This window comes from Grus americana, chromosome 18, assembly GCF_028858705.1.
Source record: "Grus americana isolate bGruAme1 chromosome 18, bGruAme1.mat, whole genome shotgun sequence".
Lineage (NCBI taxonomy): Eukaryota > Metazoa > Chordata > Aves > Gruiformes > Gruidae > Grus > Grus americana.
Window position 1 is genome coordinate 13,917,643 of NC_072869.1, and position 22,667 is coordinate 13,940,309.

A 22,667-nucleotide genomic window follows, 5' to 3' on the forward strand; every position below is an offset into this window, starting at 1 on the left:
CCTTTCCTTTGGGCTATTTTCTCCCACACACAGTATCAAGAAATGAAGTGTCATGAAACCCTTTCTGATTCATCACACATGTGGGGAAGATCTTAGTAAGAAAGGGAGATAAGGTGTGAGAGCACTGGCAGCACTTTGTTTTCAGCTGGTGAGGTTTGCTTCAGCAAAGCCAACTGGAGCGTGGTGGCTTCAAGCAGCAGAGTGGGGAGTGCAGTACTGCACTGTTAAAGGGGACCCGTTTCCCAAGCAGGGCTGTTTGCACTCCCCTCGACTGACAGGTCCAACCAATCTTTGCACTTTGGGGAGCCATGGATAGGCCGCAAACCTGTCTGAAAGCCTATGGAGATGCAGTGGAGCAGTAAAGGAACACTAGGAGGTTTACAAACTTTACATGAAGGTGATTCCTACATGCCATTGGGAGGAGTAAAGTGAATCCAAAAAAGATGAGGTAAGGCTATGGGGCCTGTTCGACCCTACTGTGAATATCACTTCTATCACTTCTAATTCTGTATGTTTTCAGGAACAGTTTGGGAGAAGCTTGGAGGGTTTCTTCTCATGTCATTGAGGAGGGACATGTTCCATTGCTGTTCTTCATCCATGTCGGAGCAACCTGTGCAGCCTGCACAGCTTCACCTTATTCAGGGCAGAAACTGGGCTTGGAGCTGTGCAGCATTACAGATTTGTTGCTGTTAAAGCCAAAACAAAGTCCAAAGCTATTTATGAAGAGGTGAGGTAGCACCAGCAGTTGGGTGACACGCTGTAACTGCCACAGATCCTTTAGACCGCGGAAAGGTTCTGTGCAGCCCGCAGACCCGGAGGTCCCCTGGCTTGCTCTGCCCTGGTCTCGTATTCTGGCCAATGAAACTATGGAGCATTTAACTCCTACCACAGCACTGCACATGATACCATACAGAGGTACTAACCCATTCCTGAAAGCAATAGAAGCGCGCACTCGGGAGGGATTATGCTGGACCTTAAAGCCCTGATGTTTGGCTGATGTTGTATGTTCAGACTGGAAAGCAGCTGCTTCGACCTCAAGAAGGGGCACATAATTTCTTCTTCAGCTCAACACTTTGATAACAAAAATTGTCTGCATCGAGACCTTCTCAGAATCTGTGATTCTTGACTGACGTGAGGTCCCGGAGCGTGTGGCTCTCTGAAGGCCTGACATACCATGCCACTTCTCATCCTGCCAAACAGATACGGAGTGAACTTTCTTCCCCCAAACACCACAGGTTTCCACTTTCCTTTGGGAGGAAATGTTTTAACCACATCTGTGAAAACCCTCTTTGGTTCTGTTGGCATGCATCGCTTGGGTCTTGTAACTATTTTTCCTCTTGCTGTGTCATTTCACTTTGAATGAGTGGCTTTCGGCTGCCTTGCTGTTTAGTAACTATTTTCCAGGTATCTCCTAGGGCTGCAGGACTTCTTTCTGTTCACAGACCTCCTCCGCAGTGCAGAGGGTGACAAGGAAACTGCCGATTATTCCTTCCCTTCATTGGCTAAATAGAATAATTAACATGTGGCTGATAAGGGTGGACAGAACTTGTCAGGGTCAGTTTGCCAGTGCTAAATTACACACTCTCAGAGTGAGAGGTTCTAGCTTGTCTCCTACATCCTCTCTGAAAAATTGGGTGGGATATAAAATCTTGTCCGGTATTGAATCTGTTCCTAATAGCAGTGATCACTGTTTTACCACAGGGTTACAAGTAGACTTCAGATTTTCCAAGCACCAGGATCAAAGGCTGCATTTGGTGCTCCAAGACAAGACCCTGTCTTGTCTATATCAAACAGGGTGTTCTCTCTCACCAAGCCTTCTCTAGTTTTTTCTAGTTGTGGAAAAAATCACACACACACCCCCCTCCCCCCCATTTGCTTCTAATCGTGACCAAGCTGCAGAGCAACTTGCGATGTTATGGTGTTATCTTGGTAAATTTAGTTGCTTCCAGCAGATGGCATGGCAGCCGTGCAGCCCTGAGCCAGGCTGGTTCCTCTCCCTGCTCAGGCTGCTGGAATAATTCCTCATTTTTTCTGCGGACAGAAGTCTTTGGTTTTTTTTTCTTAGCACTCAAAATAAATGGGGTTAAAAACATTCTTGCTCTTTTCAGTTCCTATCCAAGAAAAGATGTCATTTCTATTTTATGTATTTTTATACCATTTTTTGCTTTATTTTTCAATGTGCATAACTCTACAATCACTTTATTTTAGAAAATCTGTGAAGACAAATTGTATTTGTATTGTACTCACAAATATGCTAACCATTGGGCACTGCTCTTTCACGTATAAAAAGTCTGCCCTCAAGTTATGCATCTAGGCTTTCTGTATGGCAGAGGGGAAGAATTAGGCACTTCATGCTAGCTTCACTAGTAGGCAGCTAGCAGGCAAAGCAGAGACCAGTTACAAGAAGCAGCTGGTAATTTTAACTGATTGATTACAATTCAAATATATTTGTTAGTTTTTTAGGTACATTCCTCTCTATGGTCTCAAAAATGCAAAGATATTGTAGACAGATATGCTTGCATTAAAAAAACCAAACCAAACTAAAACAAAAAACCACCAAACAAGCCAAATATGAAGGCAATTGTTTTTAGTGCTAATGTCAAAATTAGTTCTGATAAAAACATGTTACTCCACTGATTGTGCTTGGGCATAGCAAGAGTGGACATCACAACCCCTCCACACAGATCTCCAGAAGCCATTCTTTAAAACACTTGTCTTCAAGTCAATTCACTTTTACATTATTCATTCATCAACTACTTAAATTAGGGGAAAGAAATCTACCAGAAATGTGCGTAGCATATTCTATTGTTTACCTTTGCATTACAAGAAATGTAAAATAGAATTTGTCTTTACTTAACCATGCACTTGTGTATTTTAAGCCAAGACAAGCTGACTCATGAAAGACAGCTCTCAGCATTTGATTGTCCTTCTGTTTAGTTAAAACACATTCCAATTTTTCCTGATTGACCTAACAGACTTTATTAACTTACTACCCAATTCACAAAAAGCTGAGTAAAATGAAAATACTTCTCCATGATTCATCAAAGCTTCTAGTCCACCAGGTTTTGCACTTGCAAGGAAAAAAAGCTCGAAGTATTTTTCTTTGCAAGCAAAAGCGTGGTGGGGCTTGGGGAGAGAGGGGGAAGCAGGGTGTGTGTCTCAAGGATTTGGGCATCACAGCTGTGGGGGGGTGACACCTTCTGCCATTTGGGATCCATAATCCTGAGTCCGTTCCTGAAATGAGGAACCTAACACAACCCTGGACGACATCTGCATGTGTATATATTTGCATGCATGTATAGGTGAAGACAGATAAAACAGTACTCCCTTCTTTACCCAATAGGCCTTTTATGGTTCTTGAAGCATGCTAGCATTCTGTTTGGTGCTCAGATAAGCGCTCACCCAGGACAGGAGGCATTATGTGCCCTGATGGAAATGCTGACTGCCAGCCCCGAAACTGTCAAGCCCACAGGCTCTCTCTGCCTCTCCTGCTCCGTTACCGCTTGACCATGTTCATCCAGAATATTGAGAGAGATGCAGGATTTCAGGCTTCGGCAAGGTTAGATGGCTGTTGGTTGGGATTTTGGGGATGAGTTTCAAGCAAAGCTGCCAAAGTAGTCCTTTGACTTCATTACGCTAACTTGCTTATTTTCTTATTTGATATGGGCAGTCAGTCAGTATTATTAATTTGATTTGGTACCAATATGTTTATTCAAAAGGAATGCTGGCTTGGGTTTTCTAGCTAGACTTCTACAGAAGCTGCTGTTCTAACTTCACTATCTGCTGTTTGCAACTTTTACAAAGTCATCTTCTGTATTTAGCAGGTGGTCAAAAATAATTTTCCATTTGCTGAGAAAATTAGCAGAATGGTTAAACTACAGAGGAAACAGAGAGGGAAAAAGCAACAACAACCTTTTGAGTATCAAAACTAGTGTAACATACGTGTGTATATCCTAGCTGCTAGTGGAAAAAAGGAAATTTGCCAGGGAAATAGTTTTTTGAGGGAAATGGCTATGGTCTGTGTATATGTCACTAAAACCACATCTTTGAGTCATTCACTTAAATTTTTGATGCAGAGAGCAGGGGCAAAGGCACTGCCACCACTTGGTCCTTGTTCCCAGGGTAAGTGCCACGACTGGCTGTGCTGCAGCCAGGCAGGTCTCCGTGTCCGCAGGGCGCTGCAGGTGGGACCCGTGCTGGGCTGGATTTAATTACACCTGGAAATGCTGTCTGCGCAGATCTCATGGTGGCAGCGGCTTACAGGCGGTGATCTGTGCATACAGCTTGTATTCCTGCGTTCTTACCGAGCACGGCCCTGGGGCAGACCTGCACTGGAAGAACCAGTGATGCGGCTCCCAATCTGCTGTTTCCACCCATCCCAGCTGGTGGCCAAGGGAGCAGGGGCTGGGAAGCGACAGCAGAAAGAGATGGGAAGAGATGGGGAGTGCAGGGAGGTGCAGGCACCTTCCTCACAGGGTGAGAACCTGGTTCAGAGAACACTTGAGGGTCAGACCCGTTTGTATACGTGTATAATGGACTTAACTCCAATATGTGTGCCAGGCCTCCATCACCCTTACACTGATGTTTCCCTTCAACAGAAACGACCTGGGAGCGGCCAAGCAGTGTGCCTGGGACTCCAAAGAGCCCTGTGTCACAGAAGAGTTCTGCAGGTACTGTTTGATGCTGTGCCTGACCACTGCGCTGGGTGAATCTGCTTCTCTAACACTCAGCAGAGCGAAGGGAAATGCTGTGATTACATGGGATGTATATTTAATGTACACGGTCATGTGGAGTGTGGCAGAGTAAACGTGGTGGGGCTTTCCCTTCTGATACATCTTCTTGCCTGTTGTCTGAAGTGTCTGCTCAGAGCTGAGATGGCTCCTTCCTTGGAGTATGGAGGCAGATGGATGTCTAGAGGATGTTTTTCATAGATTTTTTTTGAACTCATGCACCTCTTTATCAGCAGAGCTGAGTAGGAAGTATGCTTGAAGACTGCATTTTGTTGTGATCAAAGGATTTGTGAGGTAGTTGTGTATCTTGTTTTAACCCTACTTTAAGCATTATTCTTTGCTCAGTATATTCCAAAAATAAAGCACCCTACAGCTGTATACATGAACCGTAAACATCTTACAAGGCTTGCTTTCTTGATATGAAAAGCCCATCCCCATTAAACCAGTACTTTTTACATAACCCACTTCTTCAAACACATCATTTTACCAAGCAGCGCTATGGAAACTGCTTTGAGTTTGGGGGTCTCTTTTTCTTGGCTCTTTCCAGCTCAGTGACTCCTGTCATAACTCCTGATAAGAGCCTGCTGCAAGATCCTGAGGGTGGAGTGGGCCCATGGGCTGAGCTTCTGTACATTCGGGTTCTGGCATTTTTCTGGGTTGGAGTTAACACATCACATTGCCACATCACATTCCATTGGGATGAGGAAAAACACCTGTAGTTTCTTAGGCTGGAGGCAGTGAACACTGGTGACTCAAAAAAGGCACCATGATCTATATCTGTATATTAAATTATGCGATTAGTTTTTAAAATGTGCAATTATTCATTTGCTACCAGCAGCAAGCCTGCTAACTCTCCATCTGTTCTTACAGTGAATGGCTACCACATCTCTGGGACCCCGGTACACCAGCTTGACTCTGGTCATATGAGCCTCCGAAAAGCCAGTGGGGACCCTCAGGTAGGTTTTGGGGAAAAAGCCGAACAGCAGTATCCAAGAATAAATGAGTCTCCACTTAGGTAGTTTAGGAATCTGCCCAGAGCAGGAGATCAAGAGGCATTTTCTTTTAGAAACCGTCAGATCACACAGATTTGTGGCATCTAGAATAGTTAGTCTTTCTGTCCAACTGGTAAAACAGTACAAAATGCCAAGACACTTTGGATTTTTTTGTCCTATTACTCCTTTCTGAAAAATCCACCAGGCCACTTCAGTCACTGTTAACAACCCTACAAACTTTCCTGCCACCTCAGCCTGAAGCCTGGGCCTGTCTCCAGCACAGTCCTCTCTCTAGACTTGCACATCTGCCCATGTCTGTATATCACTGTATTTGCTTGCAGCTCCAGCCTTCCCTCCCAAAGACAGTATTCACAAAGAATTTGTCTGAAGCTTGTTTCTCAATTACTTCATCCATTCCTGCACGTCCTTTTACAGGGTCTCCTCTGTGCCTTACACAGCCCATGCCTCACCCATCTCATCCCCCCAGGCTAGCGTTCAAGACACTGGCTTTTCAATAGCAGTTTTTCTCTGCCTGTTTGTCCAAATTTTCAATAAATATCTCTGCACTTTTTCTTGCACCACTTCATGTCCCTGGGAGAGTCTTCCCTGCAGGTCTGCGGATGCAGCACAGGGCCCTCTTCCAGCTCCTCCCATGAAACTCTTTGCTCCCTGCCAAAACAGCAACAGTTGACTAGCTGGTGGGTTGCACTCCCATTGGGTTGTGCTTCCCTGCCCACTGGTGTTTTTTCCCTGTTGGTACCTGACCAGAGTTTTCTGTTTCGTTTCTGTATTAACTGATAGGTTCTTCTGCAGGGCTACTAAATACTCCCAGTGAAATGAGTGTTTCATTTGTGTGCTGTTAGCATGCTGACCTGGGTTGCTTGTTGCTCTCAGCATAGAATCATAGAATGGTTTGGGTTGGAAGGGACCTTAAAGCCCATCTAGTTCCAACCCCCCTGCTGCAGGCAGGGACAGCCTCCACTAGACCACGTTGCCCAAAGCCTCATCCAGCTGGGTCTTAAACACTTCCAGGTATGGGGCATCCACAACCTCTCTGGGCAACCCGCGCCAGTGCCTCACCACTCTCACAGTAAAGAATTTCTTTCTAACATCTAATCTAAATCAACCCTCCTTCAGCTTAAACCCATTACCCCTTGTCCCACCACTGCACTCCCTCATAAACAGTCCCTCTCCAGCTTTCCTGTAGGCCCCTTCAGGTACTGGCAAGCCGCAATTAGATCTCCCCGGAGCCACCTTTTCTCCAGGCTGAACAATCCCAACTCTCTCAGCCTGTCCTCATAGGAGAGGTGCTCCAGCCCTCTGATCAGCTTCGTGGCCCTCCTCTGGACTCGCTCCAACAGCTCGATGTCTCTCCTGTACTGGGGCCCCCAGAGCTGGACGCAGTACTCCAGGTGCGGTTTCACAAGAGTGGAGTAGAGGGGCAGGATCCCCTCCCTCAACCTGCTGGTCACACCTCTTTTGATGCAGCCCAGGACACGGTTGGCTTTCTGGGCTGCAAGCGCACACTGCCGGCTCGTGTTGAGCTTCTCATCAATCCATACCCCCAAGTCCTTCTCCTCAGGGCTGCTTTCAATCCATTCCTCGCCCAGCCTATAGTCATGCTTGGGATTGCCCCGACCCACGTGCAGGACCTTGCACTTGGCCTTGTTGAACTTCATGCATCCCTCTGATGTTCCCTATTTCTTTGTCTAAATTTTACGTTATCTGCCAACTGTCCCTCTTTGCCTCAACCTACTTTCTCACCCACTGCCTCCTAGGTAGTGGCCTTCAGCCTTGCCCTCGTGTGCTGTTTCAGCTAAGTCAGCATTTCTGGTTTGGCTTGCCCACCAGTGGATTCATAGCATCTCCCATGATACAGTCCAGCGCTTTGGATTCCCTGTTCCTTCCACATCTGTCCTGTTCCTTGCGCTTAACTGTCCTGTGCTCCTGCTTCTCTGAGCTGTTTGCACACGCTGGAGGCAGAGCATGTAGGCACCTAAACAAGGTCAAAAGTGTTTTAGAAACTGAGGTAGTGCATTACCAGACACCACTGTCCACATGTCTGCTGTGAGTCCCTCAGAGAACCCCAATAAACTTGCAGGCAGTGACTTCCTTTACAAAAAAACTGTTAATCCTTGTACAACAAATCTCATTTCTCAAGGTATCTCATTCACAATGTTTTTGCAGTTGGCTTGGTATGCAAGTCAGATTAACTGACTCTCCTAGAACTTCCTTTGTAACAACAGTTGCCACTTTCACTTTTTATGGTGGTGGGTCTGACTCAAGTTTATAGCCACCTTTTTGGTCAAATTCACATCTGAGATACATTGGCAGTCCATTGCCATGCACTTGTTTGCTCTGCTGACTCAACCATCAGACGGACAAAAATCCCTTTCATGACTTTTCTCATTCACTTCAACAAGCCTCCATGATACTTTCTTTCCATTGCTCCTTTATTACAGGTTTTTCCAAATTGAAGTCCTGGCTTCATTCCTGCTTTGAACCTATAACTAGTTTTGAATCTATAACTAGCTGCTGGTGCCATTAATTCTAAGAGCAGCTTGTGTCCACGCCCACTCGGGAGCCTGCTTTTCCTAGGATCTGTGGCTGCTTTTGCAGAAGAGTCCTTAGTAAGGAAAACAACTGTTGGTTGCAAGAAGCTGTTCTCTACACCCTGAAACTCCCATACGCTTTGGCCAGTCCCTCTCCTACTCGCCTGTCTTGGGCCATCCCAAGCTGTTTTGCCTCCACTGCCTCCTTGTCTGTTCTTGGCACAGGCTGTGTCCTGCTGCAGAGCAGCTTCCAGGCATTCTCCAGGATGCTTTCTCAGACCTGGGTAGCAGCCATCATGCAAACAAACGCTGGCAAGATTCCTCAGGCAAGCTCAGCCACATTTCTTGGAAACAGGTCAAGGGGGAAAAAGCCACAAACAAGAGCAACGCAGAGCTGTACTGTGCTGGGCACAGGGCCAGGCCTTGTTTACGGCTTCCTAGAGAGCAGCTAAACGCTGCCCGCTTAGGTGGTCGCAGCCGCCGCGGGGGGAGCAGCAGCAGGGCCCGGCCGGGACGCCGGCCAGCAGCGGGCCCGAGTGAAACCCCGCGCGTTCGGCCCTGGGCACGGTGCTGCTGACGGGACTTCGGCTGGACGTCGGAGTTCGGGCTGTAGCCCAAAGGCAGCGCGCTGCTCCGGGGCGCTGCCCGGCCGGGGTCCGCTGCCTGCATCCCCGCGCGTCCGGCCCTGCTCGCCTCCGCAGCGGCTGCTGTGGGCGCGGTGCCGGGGCAGGGGGGCGCGGCCCAGCGGCTGCTGCCAGTGGCGGACTCGCACGCTGCCGATCAGTTCCCGCTGCCCCCGAGCCAGCAGCCGCGTCACCCGCCCCGGCCCGGCCCGGCGCGGCGGAGGCGAGAGGCGGAGCGCCGGACCGGTGCCGCCCCGAGGGCTCGGCCGGCAGGCGGTGGGGCCGGCGGCCCGCCTCGCCCGGTTGGGAGCGAGCTCCGCCGCCCGGCCCGGCCCAGCCCGGCCCGGCATTGGCCGCGCGGTTTGGCGGCGGCGCCGCTTTCAGCTCCGCGCCGAGTCGTGCCGCGCCGAGCAAATCGAGCCGAGCCGAGCCGTGCGGAGCCGAGCCGCCGGGCCATGGGGTCCGCCTAGCGCCCGCCCCGCGGCCGCCATGCTGGGCTCCGAGAGCGGCCGTGACGATGCGCCCCGCTTGTCTCCACAGACCCCGGGGTCCCCGGCGGCGCCGCGGCGGCAGAGCAAGGAGAGCAGCCTGACGGTGAGTCCGGCGGGGGCTCCGTGCTGAGCGGGGCTGGGGGAGGCGGGCGGGCAGAGCCTCCCCCGTGAGCGATGTGGGTGTTCAATAAGTCAGGGGCTCAGGGAGGGTTTGGGATCTCCGCCCTGGGCGGAATCCCGGTGTCATTTTCCCTTTGATTCTGGTGGTCCTGGCATGGGCAGGAGATGAGGACGGGCCGAGGGAGGGGAACACGCGAGCTCCAGAGATGCTGGCTGGGAACCAGGTGTCCTGAAAAAACTTCCTCACCTGGTAGCCACCCCCAACAGCCTCTGTGTTTGGAGGAGCACTGGAAGGTCAGAGCAGTACAGACTGAGGAGATGGAGCATTGCCCTGCCAGGGCAGAGTATGTTTTTCTCAGAGGTGTCAGAAGGCGTTTTTCTGTGCCAGTGTCCAAGGTTTCTGACGGGAGGTATAGGCAAAGGCTTTAGATTCAGTATGAAGTTAATCTTACATTTGCTTTTAATATTAGTAATTAAATAGAGCTGACTCAATTAAGATGGTCTCCGTATCATGTTTACAGACATTAATATCTTTTGTATGCCTGGTGACCTCATCTGGAACACACTTTGCTCTTCTGGACTCAGTGCAGGACAGATGTGTAAAAACAAGAAGGAAATCAAAATAGGTTAATGAAAGTGGCTGGGAATAGAAAGGTTTATTTAAAAGGAAATAAGATGAATGAGCAGATAAATGAATTGCAGTGATAACGGAGAGGCAATAAACCTGCTTACAGCTGCAAGCATTGGCAGGGTATAAAATCCATGAGAACAAAAGGAGTAATTTAATGTTATATGTCATTGTTAACTGTTACTACAAGGAGGAGGTTGTCTACATTATTACACGCAGCCTGTTGATTTGTCCATTAGCGGCCACAATTCCATGGGTTTCTGGTGACAGGGACGAGGGCTCGAAAGGAGCACGTGTAGGTATCTGACTGCGGTGCAGGTCAGTCATTGACACGTATAGTTCTCTGGGGAAAAAAAATCTTCAACAATGTACTTGGTTATCAAAATCAATCGTTATGAATGAAAAATGTGTGGTTGCTGTTAATTAGTGTATTGAGGAAGCGGGGTGTCATGAAGTAAGTATAATTCTGTTGGTTTGGGCAGGTTTGCAAATGCCCTGAGGTATCGTCTCCAGACGGACTAGACGTGGTTGCGAGGTGGGCTGCACTGGGTTGCAGGGTGCAGCACAAGAGCGAGAGCACTTGTGTTTCCGAAATAACTCGCTGTTTATGGGGGTGAGGGCTCAGGCTTTTCACTGAGGGTGGTTTTCACTGTCATATTTGTTGGCCCATGTGTCATCTGGTAGTGTCTGCAAAGCAAGAAAGTGTTGTGTGTTATGTCAGGGTCACTGGGTGTGCGTTTCTCCAGCAGAAGTCCAAAGCTTTCAAGTGCAATGCATCAGACAGACAAAACCAAGCTAATTTTAACAGCTGTTTGCTCCAAGCCATTGCCTGCATCAAGGAAGCGTTGTGCAAAACAACATTCTCATACAGAGTGTAAACTGTAAAGCAATGTAAATTTTCCCCTTGTCTCCTAGGAGGTTATATTTGTTCAGCGCCTCTCGAGCTGACATTGGGATGTTCTGTTTAACAGAGCTGCAGGGCACATCCTTAGCTTACTGTCAGATGTTTTTTCTTGGTCTGTCGCAGTGCTCAGGCAGAATCTCTTCTTGCAGAGGAGAATTTTGTGATTAACTTTGGGGCTCTCAGTCCAGCAAATCTCCCCCCAAACTGAAATCCTGTGATAGGCAAACTGTGGACATCAGGTGATGTCCATCCTGACCAGCAGCTGAAGCCTGGCTGACTCTGTTTCACTACTTTCAGCAGAGGAGTGGGAGTTTGTTCCCATCTTCCTAGGAATGCATCTGCCTCCTCTACATCCAAATAGCCATTTAGGAGCATGGCTTCTGGAAATCCTGAAGGCAGGTGGGAGCTGGAGTATTTCTCATCTGTATGCACCCAACAAAACCAAGAGTATGGTGTTTTCTCTTTGGTAAACGAATGTTACCAACACTGTGATGTCTGTTTTCTTTGGAAGGGAAACCCCTGCTGGGTTATATCAGAGGCTGTTATGAAACTACTGCTTGCACAAATTATTGATGCTCACTGAGGAAGCAGCAGTGCAGGTCTGTGGTCTGCACTCTGCGTTAATTTTGCAGTGAGTTGGTTTTGCAGTGATTTTGCAATGAGTGCACTAATTAATTTTAGGCTGGATGGTTTGCTGTCTGATTTCTGAAGAGCTGTCTCTGGCCTGTGCAAGCTGAACCTCCTGTACCATAGGTGAGGTAGAGTTAAATGGAGAAGGTACAGGGGGATATCGACTCAAGGACAGAGCTGCGCCTCACTTGAAGAGCAAGAAACCTATCTTTCTCTTAGAAAACCTAGATAGAAACCCCCTATCTTGGGTGTCTTTCTGAAGAATGCTCTAGTGCCTTGTCAAGATACTGCATGACTTGGAAAATGCTGGCATTTGTATTGCGTATGTTGGACACATAAATGAAAGCGTGCTGCAGATAGGAAGGGGAGCAGCCTACATGCAGTAACTTGGTGTTTTCTGCCTCTGTGCTCTGCATCTGACACAATGTGATGAACACAGTATGAGGCTGCACGTTCAACGTGGCAGAAACTGTCAGAAATGCCCTGCTTTGTCAGGTACCGACTGAATCATATCTGGACCTTTCTACAGATACACCAAATAAAGAGGTCTCCTGAACACTTTTGACAGAATCTTCCCTTTGAAATAGGAAGCATATCAGTTGACTTTGTTAATGTTCGGGACTTCAGTTAACTGTTCTCCCCACTGTCATATCATAGCCATCACCCTGCCACCACATGCAAACTCGTGATATTGAAGCTACCTAGACACAGTCTAGGCATTCCTGAGCTTCCCTGTCTGGGTAGAGTTAAAACTGCCCAAGCCTTTGTGCCTAAGCTCTTCTGAGATCTCCAGCCTTTGCATTTGTTTTTTTTGCCCAAAAAGTCCCATTTGGCAGGTGAGTTCATTACATCTAGTGGAGTTGGCTGTTGTACTTGAGGTCTCAGCTGATATTGTAAAGCAGATACCAAAGTTAGGCAATCTGGCACAGCTGTGCTGTGGTTAAGGTGCTATGAATGTGCAGAAATCAGGAAAAATAATCTGCATTTTTAAGTTGAAGAAATGAATGAGAATGTTGCCCCGCTTTAGTCACTTAGGCACGGCACAGTAAGCTCACCCACTGTCTGCTCATTTACTTACATAGTGTCTTTCGTAATAAACATGTAGTTGATTACCTAAGCCTTGATTAAATTATTCTTGTTTTATTCATATTGCTTGGCAATGTCTCATTTACTGGTGAGTGCCTGTACCAACTTCAAAGCCTCCAGAGGATTTTGAAGTCCGTGAAATGAATGTGCATGTCCAGCCCAACACAGTTTCTTGCTCCGGAGCCCAACAAAGTTTCTTGCTCCGGTGCACACTGCTGTTGTGCGCTCACCTGCCTCCCTGTGACTGTTCTTCTTCTGTCACCCCTTTGCATCTCAGGCAAAATCAAGAGTCACCTACCAAGTAAACAGCTCATTTTGCCATCACTGCCGATGCACTCATATGAAATATGAGCTGGAATATTTAGCTGGTAAGACTATAAGTGCTTTTGCTCATGATCAGTATACAGGCAAAAGTATTTTAATCTATTTATTGAGTTTGGTACGCAGCAGGCTTGTCAATATTTGTTACTTGTCTGTTCCCCCCCCAGCTTTGTTGTCACCCTGTTTTTCCCAGCCCGTCTTCTTTGACGGCGTACCTTCCTCTAGCCCCAGTGACCCAGAGGCTCTCACACAGGTTTTATGGTGCCACCGGTGTCCAGGAGCAGCTGGAAGGACAGGCTGCTGTCTTCTGGCATGTTTGCTTAGCTTATGCTTGGAGTACGCCTTGCTGCTGTCTTGTCATTAATGTTGCTTTGTTGCAAGCTGACAACAGCCATTATTTTTATTAGTGAAGAAGCTGGATGAGGACTTAATGTCATGGTGGAGCTGATTATCACCTCAGCTGTCCCAGTGGAGCCTGTGCAAATATAATGCAGGTTGTAACGCTTTGTTTTCTCTTAAAGTTCTGTGACTCCATTATTAGCTGAGATACGCATTTTAATTTGTTTTGTTTCTTACTGGCAATTACAACTGTAATAGCTTCTGCACACTTTTGTTCAGGCCTTGTTGGCCAGTTAGTGTTGCTGAGACAGATTAGCACTGCCATGGTCTATCCGGTTGTTTGAGTTTGGACATTGCACGTAGCCTGACTGGCTGTCAGGGATGCCAGTTAGTGAGAGCAGTGGTCCCTCGAAATTAAGGAGAGCAGTGGTCCCTCGTGCAGGGAAGGGGCATCACTGTCTGTGGGACTGATAGAGCTATTTAATGCTTGTTAACCATCGGGACATCATCGCAAGATGCTTTGGCTCTCTTTAGTATCAATCAAAAAGCTCATCAGTGGGACTAAGCTGGTGAACCAGAGTGCTTTTTTTTATTTAGATTTCAGAAACAAGAAAAGGGGCATTACAGAGGGAGGATTGTTGGGAGAGCGAGATGCGGTCATTCACTACTGGTATGTGGCCGTGTCCTGCTCAGTGTCAGCCCAGTGTTCCCCTCCCTGCTGGGAGACCCTGAGAGGTTTTAAAAATGGTTGGAAATACAGATCCAAAAGCTCTTGTTTAAGTATAAGAAATCTGTGCTGATGAAAGAAGAGACTCACAGGATTTCCTATGCAGTCATATATAATTTTTAGTACTATTTCTAGAGTTTTGAAAATTTTCATGCCATCGCAGTGAGACACCTTCACCAGTCCAAGCATGGGCATTTCCAGCGACTCTGTTTATTTCTTCAGGACATCAGCGATGTAATGGAGAGTCTTAGTTAATAAGCAGCTTCCAACTGACACAGATTTAGTTTTTGTGAAACAGGCACCATCTTTAGCAGGGAATATGCATTTCCCTTCCAGTTTCCCTTTGCAGATTTTTAAGCTGCAGGGAACAACTCGTGTGCCACTGTACACGCTCCTGCTGCACAACACCTCTGTGTCCTGGTGTGCAGTGCGATGATGCCCAGTCTTCTGGTAAAGGCTGCAAAATACACATAGGAAGTGCCTGGTTTTCCCCCTTCTCATTATCCAGTGTGACAACGTTGGGCCCTAGAAATCTGCCTAGAAAACACTGCTGTCTTCATGGGAAGCATTTGGTCCTTTCTCAGCTGAAATAAGTTGTCAAATCTCCACTCAGCAGTGTGTTTCCACAGGGCACCTCCTAGCCATTCTCTGCAAGAGCACCAGTAAGGACAGGTGGAAACCGGAATAGCTTCTCCTTTCGCCACTGCAGTATTGGTGCTCCTGATATGGAGATATGAATTGTTTCCAGGGTCCCTGAACTTCCATGCGGTCTCTTTACCTCTTTTACCTTCTGCTGCTAACTGTTTTTAACTTAAGCTAAATCCTGAGTTCCTATAGCTTGGCAGTCTGCTCCCAGGAGGCAGCACCTTGTCCTGGATGCCCAAGAGGTGTGCTGTGTAAGCTCACAGAGTAGCTGTGCACAGGTCAGTGCTTCATGCCGGGCTGTAGAGCCTGGACGGGCTTCAGGGGATGGAGATGCTGGAGGGGTTGAAATTTTTAGGGGGATTGGAGATGCTGGAGGGGCTGGAAGGGCAGGACTCCAAGTGACCTGTGGCTGTCACCCAAAGTTTTATATGGTAGTGTGAAATGAAGCATCAAACCCAGAAATCCTCAAAGCCAGAAGCTGTTTAAACCTGTTTGATACCGCATACCTTCACATGGTTACCTGTACCATTGCTGACAGTACTTTGTTTCCTGTATCTCCCCTGCTCTGGGAGGATGAGCTGCAGTGGTGCTCACTCACAGGAAGCAGTTGGCCCACTTTGATATGTGGCAGAGCAATTGTGCATGGGTTCTGAGGCCATCTTATTTTTTTAAGGCAATACTACAATATATTGTGTTATTTGAGAAACAGGGTGTGGCTGTGACAGTGTAGAGGCATGACCAGGTACCAGCGCAGCCCCTGGTCAGCAGTGGCATGGGATTTAAGTGATCTGTGTGGTGAAGCAGCGACTTTTCTCTGTCTGCCCTTGTGCACGGGTCCAGCACTGGTCCAGGTCAGAGCTTGTCAGATGCTGCCGGAAAGCAGCAATTTGACTTAAGGTTTCTAGCTGGTATTTTTAAGACATTTGGGCTGATCGGTTGTGAAGCTTCCTGGCAGGGGTGTGAGGAGCTGACATCTCCTACCAGGGTGTTGAGCCAGCGCACACTGACAGCCCCTCGCACCGGAGCAGCTCTGCGTACCCTGCTTGCGCTGGCTGAGCCTGGAGGTGAGGTGCCAGCTCCTCTCCTGTGGCGGGGCTGCTTCCAGCAGATGATGGGATCTGCTTGCAGGCTTTTAGATCTGGTGATCCCTGAATGGAGAAGAGAAGGTAAGCCAACCTACCTAACCAAAGAAACAGGGCAAGATGGGCTTGCAGTGCTGTCCTGAGATAATTGAGCTGACAGAAGAGGCAGGAGAGGAAGACTTTAGCAGAGACAGAAGTTGTCCTCAGAGAAATGTCCCTCATGGAGGGGCTTTGTGCTGGAGGCTGTGGGGGTGACAGAGGTCAGCCTGGGGTAACACGGGTGCCCATCGCTGAAGCACAGGCAAGCTCAGCTGTGTGACTGCACTGGCATGTCGCCTGGCATGTCCCCTGATGCCACAGGGGTGCGGGGTACCCGGGTGAGGGTGAGCACCGGTACCTCTGGCACATGGCCATCCTGCTCTGGACTGAGCTGATGTTTTATAGGTCCTGGTGCTCCCTGATGGGGAGCATGAAGGAAGAGGGAGGTGTTTTCAGCAGCTCCTGTTGGCTGTTGCTGGAACCGTGTGGCTAGTGGAGGCTGGCTGTGGCTGGCGACGTAGGCTCACCGGTGCACGGCTGCTGCCTGCAAAGTAATGGTGAAGTGAGAGCCCTGGTCTCCAACCCCCTGCAGATCAGAGTGAAGCCTGATGGAAGCTGGAAGGGAAGATGCATGGTTTAGGATCTGGCTGAGGTGACAGCTGAAGACATCATAGGTACAGGGTCCTCAGCCTGCTTTGCAGTGGACTTGGCAAGCTCTGGACAGAGTGATTTTTGTGGAGAAAGCTCTTGCATTACATAAAGGACAGCCGCTGAAACTTCAGCATAGTCACACAGCAGCAGAGCCGATGTGGGTTTGTAGGAACAGCCTTGTATCAGCTAAAGGCTTTGTCTGCATTGCTCCAGCACAGTGGGCTTACACTGTGTCAGCACTGTGCAGCATGTTGCGTGTCCTTTTTGATCCTCTCTGAATAGCCCAAAGGCAGATTCGCTGTCTGTAAGCACTACCTTTAGGTCTGCTGCTGCAGCTGTGCTAACCCTGCACACAGCTTTGGGTTTGGATTTCCTGTGCATGTTAACTGATCCAAAAAAAAACCCCAAACCCATACAGTTACATTTGTGAGTCTTCCATCCCCAATTTCTGTTGGTTCCTTGATTAAAACACAAGTACCGTCAGTGGGATAAAAGGGGCTGCTTTTAGTGTGCCTGCCCAGCAGAAATTTTAGGCGAACCTTATGTGCTGGCACTGAGCTGTGATTCTTGCCCTGAAGGGTTTAACTGTGTCCAGAGCTGTTCTGCAGCATGTTCTGCAGTAGCTGTTATGCTCTTCACTTCCACTGTGTTTTTATCAGGCAACATTTTCTACTGTGATAACTTAGTGAGCACTTACACTTTTTTATGCCTTTATTTAATGACTATGTGATGAGTCCTGTCTCACAGATTGCTGTGGGTTTTGCACACTGAAGGCTAGCTGGCTTTAGACAGCCCCTGTTCCTTTTTGCAGGGGGCATCACTTTCATCTGAAAAGGTCTCTGGGACAGATGGAAGGGCTGTACACTGAAAAAACAACACATTTTTTTGTAATCTTGTAAGAGACGAACATAGCCAAGATTTTCTGATGAGCTAAGTGCTCTCATCAGTACTCTCTGCTGCTCACAGTATTTCTTGTGTTCAGGGCATGCTCAGGGTGTTTCATGTCAGGAATTTTACCACCGTTTGTTAGGGATCTATGAGAACTCCCTGTACAGCTCTTTCCAAATCAAGCAGGTTTTCCTCATGTGAAATGAGTAGTTTATTTTCCTCCGAGATGACACTCCTGCTTGCTCAGAGGAGCTTTCTGGGAATACTTAGTTGCTGTTTCCATGCAACAACCAATTTTTCTTCACTGACATACATTCACTGCAGATTTTCTGATTGGAAGTGCATGCAAATAACCTTTTATTTGCTTATTTCTCACCAACAGCTAAATTTCATTACCTTGTAACTCTCTTTTGCTTTTTTTTTTTTTTTTACAGATAAACTCTGTGACTTTCCCCCACCCTGACATAATGCCAGAGCAGCAGTTGCTGAAACCTTCGGAGTGGAGCTACTGTGATTATTTCTGGGTAAGTAGGCAGACAGCCACATGCCATATTGCAGCTCCTGAGATTCTGAAAAAGTGGAACAAACAGCTTGATTTATAGTACAAGATAAAGGAGAATTTGGGCTGAAATGCAGTGCATTAGGGCAGCACCAGGGAGACTGAGGATGCCAGTGAAGATCAGGTGGAAACCATCTAACTGGTCTCAGATGTGGATGGTTATCGGGGTTGTGTCCAGAAAGGCAAGGTCAGCTGTCAGGAGATGGTTTTGGTCAGGGAATGGGCAGGATGTAGGACAAACTACACATCGCAAAATACCTCAGTCGGAAGGTCTGTGCAGCAGGAGGAATAGGTGGGTGACAGGGAATGTTATTTCAGTGTTTCCCAGAGCGTGAGAGCTAGGGATGCACAAGGAAGCTGGGGGCATCACATTTAAAACAAGCAGATAGTTACAGAATTTGTGTTGAATTGTAAAACTCAGTCCCACGGGATATTTTGGAGGTCAAATGATAAACGACTTTTTTAAAGGATGAGGTTTATGAAATAATAATAATAGCTCTTAAATTGAGTAGTTTTTATGCAGCCTTCAGCACGGGAAGTCTCCAGTGGCTGTGGTTCTGTGTGTGCCCTCTCTTTCTTAGCTCTGCTTACAGAATCATAGAATCATAGGATGGTTTGGGTTGGAAGGGACCTTAAAGATCATCTAGTTCCAACCCCCCCTGCTGTGGGCAGGGACAGCCTCCGCTAGACCACGTTGCCCAAAGCCTCATCCAGCTGGGTCTTAAACACTTCCAGGGATGGGGCATCCACAACCTCTCTGGGCAACCTGCGCCAGTGCCTCACCACTCTCACAGTAAAGAATTTCTTTCTAACATCTAATCTAAATCAACCCTCCTTCAGCCTAAACCCATTACCCCTTGTCCTCTCACTACACTTCCTGATAAACACTCCCTCACCAGCTTTCCTGTAGGCCCCTTCAGGTACTGGCAAGCCGCAATTAGATCTCCCCGGAGCCACCTTTTCTCCAGGCTGAACAATCCCAACTCTCTCAGCCTGTCCTCATAGGAGAGGTGCTCCAGCCCTCTGATCAGCTTCATGGCCCTCCTCTGGACTCGCTCCAACAGCTCGATGTCTCTCCTGTACTGGGGTCCCCAGAACTGGACGCAGTACTCCAGGTGCGGTTTCACAAGAGTGGAGTAGAGGGGCAGGATCCCCTCCCTCGACCTCTTTTGATGCAGCCCAGGACACGGTTGGCTTTCTGGGCTGCAAGCGCACACTGCCGACTCGTGTTGAGCTTCCCATCAATCAATACCCCCAAGTCCTTCTCCTCAGGGCTGCTTTCAATCCATTCCTCGCCCAGCCTATAGTCATGCTTGGGATTGCCCCGTCCCACGTGCAGGACCTTGCCCTTGGCCATGTTGAACTTCATGTGGTTCGCACGGGCCCAGCTCTCCAGCCTGTCAAGGTCCCTCTGGATGGCATCCCTTCCCTCCAGTGTGTCAACCACACCACACAGCTTGGTGTCGTCGGCAAACTTGCTGAGGGTGCACTCGATCCCACTGTCCATGACGCCGACAAAGATGTTAAACAGTGCCGGTCCCAGTACCGACCCCGAGGAACGCCACTCGTCACTGTTCTCCGCTTGGACATTGAGCCGTTGACCACAACTCTTTGAGTGCAACCATCCAGCCAATTCCTTATCCACCGAGTGGTCCATCCATCGAATCCATGTCTCTCCAATTTAGAGACAAGGATGTTGTGCAGGACAGTGTCAAATGCCTTGCACAAGTCCAGATAGATGACATCAGTTCCCCTTCCCTTATCCACGGATGCTGTAATGCCACCATAGAAGGCCACGAAGTTTGTCAGGCATGATTTGCCCCTAGTGAAGCTGTGTTGGCTGTCACCAATCACCTCCTTATCTTCCTTATGCCTGAGCATAGTCTCCAGGAGGGTCTGCTCCGTAATTGTGCCAGGCATGGAGGTGAGACTGACTGGCCTGTAGTTCCCTGGGTCTTCCTTTTTACCCTTCTTAAAAATGGGGGTTATGTTTCCCCTTTTCCAGTCAGTGGGAACTTCGCCAGACTGCCAGGACTTCTCAAATATGATGGAGAGTGGCCTGGCCACCTCATCCACCAGTTCCCTCAAGACCCACGGATGCATCTCATCAGGTCCCATGGACATGTGCACCTTCAGGTTCCTTAGGTATTCTCGAACCTGATCTTCTCCTACAGTGGGCAGTTCTGCATTCTCCCAGTCCCTGCCTTCTGTGACCTGGGCAGTGTGGCTCAAGCATTTGCCAGTGAAGACTGAGGCAAAGAAGGCTTCCAGGTTCCTGAATCAGATTAAAATGATAGAGTAGTCCTTCAAGTGTGGAGCTAATAGAAAAAATCTTCCACTGGAAAACTGTTTTTTTGGGGGCAGGGGGAACCTACCTCAACAATGAAGATTTTATGAATTTCTCATGTGGTTTCAGTTCTCAGTTATTGAAGTGTTTCCATTAAAAAAAAGAAAAGAGAGACTTTCCCTTACAAAAAAGTGTAGCTGTTGGAGGCACAGCAGCACTTTGCCTCATGCATGCTCAGCGTTGGTGTGAGGACTAATGGCAGTAACTTGCTAAAATACACTGACATACTTTCAAATGGTCATGTTAGCAAACCATCAAAGTTTCTTCTGATTCCAGTGAGCAATAAATCATTAATGGTGTATAGGCTTATTTTTTGCATGTGTCTTATGGAAGTCGCTGCCCTGCTTGTTTCTTTCCATTTAGGCTTGGCCACTGCTTGGCTCCTTGGGTGTGGTCACATCTCGCTCTCAGTGAAACTCCACTTAAAGCTGCCTTTCTTCTGCAAATTTTTATCCTCCCATAGCTCTGCTTCCAGGACTTTCCTCTTGTTCAGCCTTGTCATCCATGGCCTGCCCATGACTTGCCCTCCTTCGATCGATTCCTCCCATTGTCTCAGCTGCCTGGTGCCTGGTGTAGTGTCCTGCAAGTGTCACACTTTGATTAATGTGGCATTTTTCTCTGTGTAAATGTGCAGCACCCAGGGTATTGGAGCGAAACCTGTAGTCCTTAGGGAAGTGTTCTCCAGGCCTGTTTGTTGGAAGAGGGTAGGAAATGAAATTTGGAAATAGGGAAAAGCACAGAGAGGAGAGAGAAAAGAGACAGCAGAGAGAAGACTCTGTTGATCCTTGTAGCAGCCCTGAAGTCAGTGGAGCAAAGGGTGGAAAGGGCTGCGTAGGAAACAAACAGTGATAGGATGTATGGCGGTAATCTATTGCACAAGCTGCTGTTTCACCCTGCTTTACAGCAGATCTGTGCAGACTGGCTGTATTTTTCTGAGTGCAAATCAGGGTTGAACTTGACAGTCTATTAAAGGTCATTTAGGGCTACGTTACCCCTGGAAGGAGCAGCAGTGTCCTTCCCTCTTCCCCAGCAGTTTCCTTGTGCTGGCTGCACGAGTCCTTCTCCTTGCAGGGCTGAGCCGTCAGGGCTCGCGCTTGCTGGAGCCAGCCCAGGGGCATTGCCAGGTATGAAAGGCCATGGGCAGAAGGGTAGGCAAGGCTGCTGCTTCAGCCCCAATGTAGTCTTATGCTAGCTAAAGATAACTGTAAAACTTCCTTTTTTTTTTTTAAATCAAAAAAAAAAGGAATAAGAGGAGAGGGAAAGAGAAAGTGTTGGACTCTTCCTCTGAGAGGGACTGAGGTGCTGTGGCCACCAGCTGTTCTCAGAGGAGGGCTCTTCAGGCAGCGCTGGCACCCACTGCTTGGACTCCTTGGGCCATTGCCTCTGAGAACTGCGTGTCTGTGGTTTTGATCACCATATATTTTCGTTGAATTCCTTTTTCTTTCCAGGCTGATAAGAAGGATTCACAAGGGAACAATACAGTGTCGGGATTTGAAATTCTTCTTCAAAAGCAACTAAAAGGGAAGCAAATGCAGAAAGAAATGGCAGAGTTCGTTCGAGAAAGGTAATTAGCAATTTACTTTCAAATTAACTATTTATGTCAATTTTTCCCCCCCTGATTTAGATATTCCTTTGGTACATTATGATATAGCTTAAACTGAATAAAAGATAGGCTACCAATTCTTAAAGAACATTTAATATTTCTTTAATGTCCATCCATACTCTTCAGTCTTCCCCAGCTCTGACTCGTCTCTCCTGCTGTGCCTGTCTCAGTCGTATTGCACACAAGCTGTCTGTTTAGATAGAGGGAACCAAGAAGGTTTTAAGCTGCAGATTCAAGGAAAAAACACAGATGTGGAAAAAACAAGAGTAGAGATGATATTTAGAAAGGAAATATTTTGTCTGAAAAATAGAGAAGCAATTTGTTGACATGGAGCATAGGCACAGTTTCCTAGAGGAAGATGTAAAAGCACATCTCTTGGGACTTAAGCTGGTTATGGAGCTAAACTACACATACAGATATTTAGAGTGAACCCCAAGTCATAAAGGCAGATGTCACTACCATAAAATTCTATTAACAGTCTGTCGCTCTGCTGACATGGGAGGTGCACTGAGCACCAAACAAGCACTTGATAGATGCTCAGTTCAACCATGTACAGGGGATGATGTGACATTATTACTCATAAGTAGTGTCACTATTATTTGAAACCGCTTGTCATGGGTCCAAGCCAGTGTAAATCATCTTGAGGATGACTCTCAAAGCTTGAGAACAGCCCATAAGGAACAAGCAGTGTTTACTCCCAGGAGGAAGGC

General features: G+C 47.8%; 1 protein-coding gene across 9 annotated transcripts in view; it reads left to right on the top strand.

Annotated features, from left to right (window-relative positions):
- The window catches only part of GAS7 (growth arrest specific 7), a 144,657-nt gene that overhangs the window by 56,004 nt on the left and 65,986 nt on the right, over positions 1 to 22,667 (top strand). For 8 of the 9 annotated variants that reach the window (XM_054846406.1, XM_054846405.1, XM_054846409.1 and 5 more), the window contains exons 3-7: positions 4,599 to 4,670; positions 5,601 to 5,686; positions 9,438 to 9,491; positions 17,883 to 17,972; positions 21,803 to 21,918. In XM_054846406.1, coding sequence (XP_054702381.1) covers positions 4,599 to 4,670; positions 5,601 to 5,686; positions 9,438 to 9,491; positions 17,883 to 17,972; positions 21,803 to 21,918 — 418 coding nt within the window. The remainder of the gene's footprint in view (positions 1 to 4,598; positions 4,671 to 5,600; positions 5,687 to 9,437; positions 9,492 to 17,882; positions 17,973 to 21,802; positions 21,919 to 22,667) is intronic. The other variant, XM_054846410.1, reaches the window with a different exon arrangement.